The sequence below is a fragment of the Bombus flavifrons genome, chromosome 12 (assembly GCF_040668555.2).
Source record: "Bombus flavifrons isolate JBK064 chromosome 12, iyBomFlav1_principal, whole genome shotgun sequence".
Lineage (NCBI taxonomy): Eukaryota > Metazoa > Arthropoda > Insecta > Hymenoptera > Apidae > Bombus > Bombus flavifrons.
The window spans coordinates 2,697,543-2,701,143 of NC_138453.1; the positions used below are offsets into that span (position 1 = coordinate 2,697,543).

A 3,601-nucleotide genomic window follows, 5' to 3' on the forward strand; every position below is an offset into this window, starting at 1 on the left:
AAGTGTTTTAATTAATGCTTGACACTAAGCATTAGTATCACTAACTGTATCTATATTTAACACTGTACAAACGTTGTGTTTCTCGATGTTTTGTTCACCCTCATTTGTATTAAATATTTCAACATTGTTTGTACTTTCTTTATCCAAAAATGTGTCACCTGCATATCTTGAATGATCTCCATTCTCGGTTGTATCCTCTGCTTGCTCTTCTTGAAATTTCTCATCTTTTTTTACATTGATCATCAATTTGTGGGTCCTTATTTATTATTTCTTGTTCTATTTCATTAATCGCAGCGTTCTTTATGCTCTCTGTGACACTACTTTCTTTACTTTTAAAATTTTTTATTTAAATCTGTTACATCACATTTATTTACTACTAAAACATCTTGAATTATATTATCTGTACCTTCCTGTGACTTATTTTCTTGATTTTCTGGAATATCCTTCATATTCTTTATAATATCAGTCGTTGATTCTGATATTAGTGAAGAAGATACATCTACTTTTATCAATGATTCTACTTTATTAATGTCACTGTGCACTTCATCTAGTTGTTCCATAGTAAAACATCAAGATTGTTACAATTACTTAAGAAGTCATGGATTGTCTATTTAAATATTTACTGCACTTTTCCATCAATGTAAGCCTTTATGGCAGTTTGACATTCTACAGAACACCAATGCTGTATCAGTTTATATTTTTCTTCATCATGAAGTTTTATTATATCACCTAATTCTTCCTGATGTTTTTTCCTTTTTTTTTTTTTTGAATTTTCAAATAAGAGTGTATTTTCCATGTGAATCTTCTAATTCTTGGTTCCCTTCGCGTAAGCGATTATTAACATCTTTGGAAAGTTTTTGAACGTTTCCCAGTTCTTTTCTAAGAAAATTATTTTGTTCGTCCATAACTTTTACTTTACCTTGAATTTCTACCCTACGCAATATTTCAAATTCATTTTCATTGACAAGGATCATTTTTTTTCTTTTTCAAAATCCAGTTTCAATTTATTAGTTTCTTCTTCATATTTATATCCAAGATCACCCACTTTATCCGAAACATTTTCAACAACTTTTTCATATTCACCCTTTAGTTCGTCTAGTTCACATTGAAGGGCAGATTATTTGTCCTTGTGGTTCAAGAACTACATTTTGTCTCTTTTGCAACTTTAGCTCTAGCTTATCACGTTCCTCCATTAAATTACTAACACATGAATTAAGTTTGGCCTTTTCTTGTTCCAGCAAGTCAACTTCATATTTGTGACTTATGTTATTTCTTCTAGTTTTATTGTTAGTTCTTCAATTTGTATTCCAAAAGATTGAACTGTTTTCAAACGCTCTTTTCAAGATTCAAGCGCTGCTATTCTTTTCTTTTATGTAACTCGCCGAGTTGCAATTCCAATTTTTACACTTCCTCCTTCATGTCCTCGTGTCGTCCTGTCTTTGTTGGAACATTCTACTTGAAGATCAGTGAGTTGATGCTCGGGATCGTAATTCAATTTTTGGTCGTTAGCAGTAATAAGCCCACGTGTCTTCACTTTTGAACTTGATCTTGTTTTAAGCTTTGTGTTTCACTATATGATTTATTATTATTAACTACTTCAACATTATTTTCAGTAGATTTTTTAATTCGCGTGATTTTTTACTTATTTAAATAATTTAACATGTGCAAATGTATCGTACGTCAGATATACCATTTTTAATAAATCGTCGTGTTTACTACAAATCGAGTTACCTCTAATATCCTGAATGAGTCGCTTGATTGATCAATAAGATATGAGTAATTATACAAATTCAGTTTCTTTTTTTCTCATCTATCTATCTGAATATTATAACAAATACTTTACATCGAACATTTTATTAAAAACTGTAAGTTTTTCATAAAGGCTTCAAAATCCACAGTCTATTGATCAATTCCTCTATCCTTTCTCTTTCTCCTCACTAAAATAGATAAATTCTTAATGCAGTTTGTGAATTTTTTTTTCTTTTTTTTTTTCATAAAGTAAATCACATTTATCATCTGATATATTTTTTGAAGTAATTTCTGTCTGTACATTTTCTTCTTTTCCCCTATTTCTTTTTCTCCTTCTAATGAATTCTTTTTATTCTATAGAATAGTTTTTGTATCTTCAATTTTGTTAAGTGCAATTCTTATTTTTGATAACTTACTTTCATTAGATAATTCTTGTGAGTCTTCTACTACATCTTCCATATCATTTTGAGTGTGGCTCCTACCTTCAGTAAATTTATATTTTGAACAGTATCATTAATTTTAATAGCTCTTTCGGTATCTAGTAAATCGCCCTTATTATCTAATATACTTTTTGAATTGACTTCTGTCTCTACAGTTTCTTCTTTTGTATTTTCTTCGATTTTTCTTTGTTCTTCTAATCCACTCTTTTTATTTTGTAAGATTTTTCTCGTATCTTCATTTTTTTTAACTTCAACTTTACCCGATCTCCTAGGTCTGCCTCTATGTTTCGCTTCTCTCTTTGCAATACTAGCACTTTTGTCCTCTTCTGGTTGCTTTTTATCATCACAACTCTTCGATTGCCGACTACGTGATAAGGGACTATCAAATACCATATTTATAAGTAAACGAGATATTTTATTCCTAGTACGTTGGTTTAAATTCGCTTCATCAATTGCTGTTATTCTCGTTACTGCATTATCATTTTCTACAGATTTACACCTATCGCTATCACTAGCTGTGTTCGTTAAAAGAACTTCCCTTCGTTGGCGAGCATCAGTTGTTTCGCTTTCACTATCTGAAATTAATTTTTGTTTAATATCTTTTTTTTTTCTTTAGTCAATTTATTTTCTACATTTTCCGTTGCTTTTTGTTTATTAATTATTTCAGGCTCGTCTTCGATTAATTTCGTCTTTAAAGAGCTTCGCAAAATTTTATTTGCGTTTGACTGTCTTGTTTGATTGTAAACAATTTCTCCAAATTTTAGCGAAGTAGCAGGCTTTATAGCAACATTATAACGGCTGCTCCGTTTACTACTATCTAACATAGATGGAGATAGACTTTTGTCATCTTTATTTTCTAAAGACTTCTCCTGTGTATTAGTATCTAAATTTCTTGACATAAGATCTGCTGAAGTTTTTGGTTCTGCACTGTCACAAGCGTTTTTCGCTGTTATCATTTGGTCTTCTTCTATAAGCAAATTTTCATTACTGTAAGCATTGCCTTTTGCCTTTTGTACGAATTCTAATGATATATTTTGTTCAACGTTGTCTGTTGGTTTTGTATCATTTTCAGCGGTTGATTTGCTAACTACCTCTAATTCCTGCATTTCAATTTTGGTTTCTTTATTTGCATCGTCGTCCAAAATATTTCTTATTGAAATATTATCCTTCTTGTTATGATCTTTCTCTGCTTCTTCTAAACTTTTACTTTTTTTATCAAACCATTCTTGTAAATTTTGAGTATCTTGTGACGAAGATTGTAACAAATCATTATACAATGCTGCAATATCTTCTTTCCTTCGTTTCAAAGGCTCTTTCTGGTATTCTGTTGAGCTATTGGCATCAAACATTAAGTCTGTTTTAATGAAAATATAATCCTGTGAAGCGGTGTCAATTGATACTTTCTTTTCGTA

The 3,601-nt window shown here is 30.4% G+C and overlaps 1 protein-coding gene across 1 annotated transcript; it reads right to left on the reverse strand.

The window, feature by feature from the left end:
- Positions 1 to 619: 619 nt before the first annotated feature.
- Positions 620 to 2,582, reverse strand: LOC138185727 (uncharacterized). The gene is made up of 4 exons (XM_069124890.1): positions 2,232 to 2,582; positions 1,383 to 1,558; positions 1,105 to 1,293; positions 620 to 752 (listed from the first exon to the last, which is right to left on the reverse strand). The coding sequence occupies exons 1-4, from the start codon at positions 2,580 to 2,582 to the stop codon at positions 620 to 622; spliced, it is 849 nt and encodes a 282-aa protein (XP_068980991.1).
- Positions 2,583 to 3,601: the final 1,019 nt, after the last annotated feature.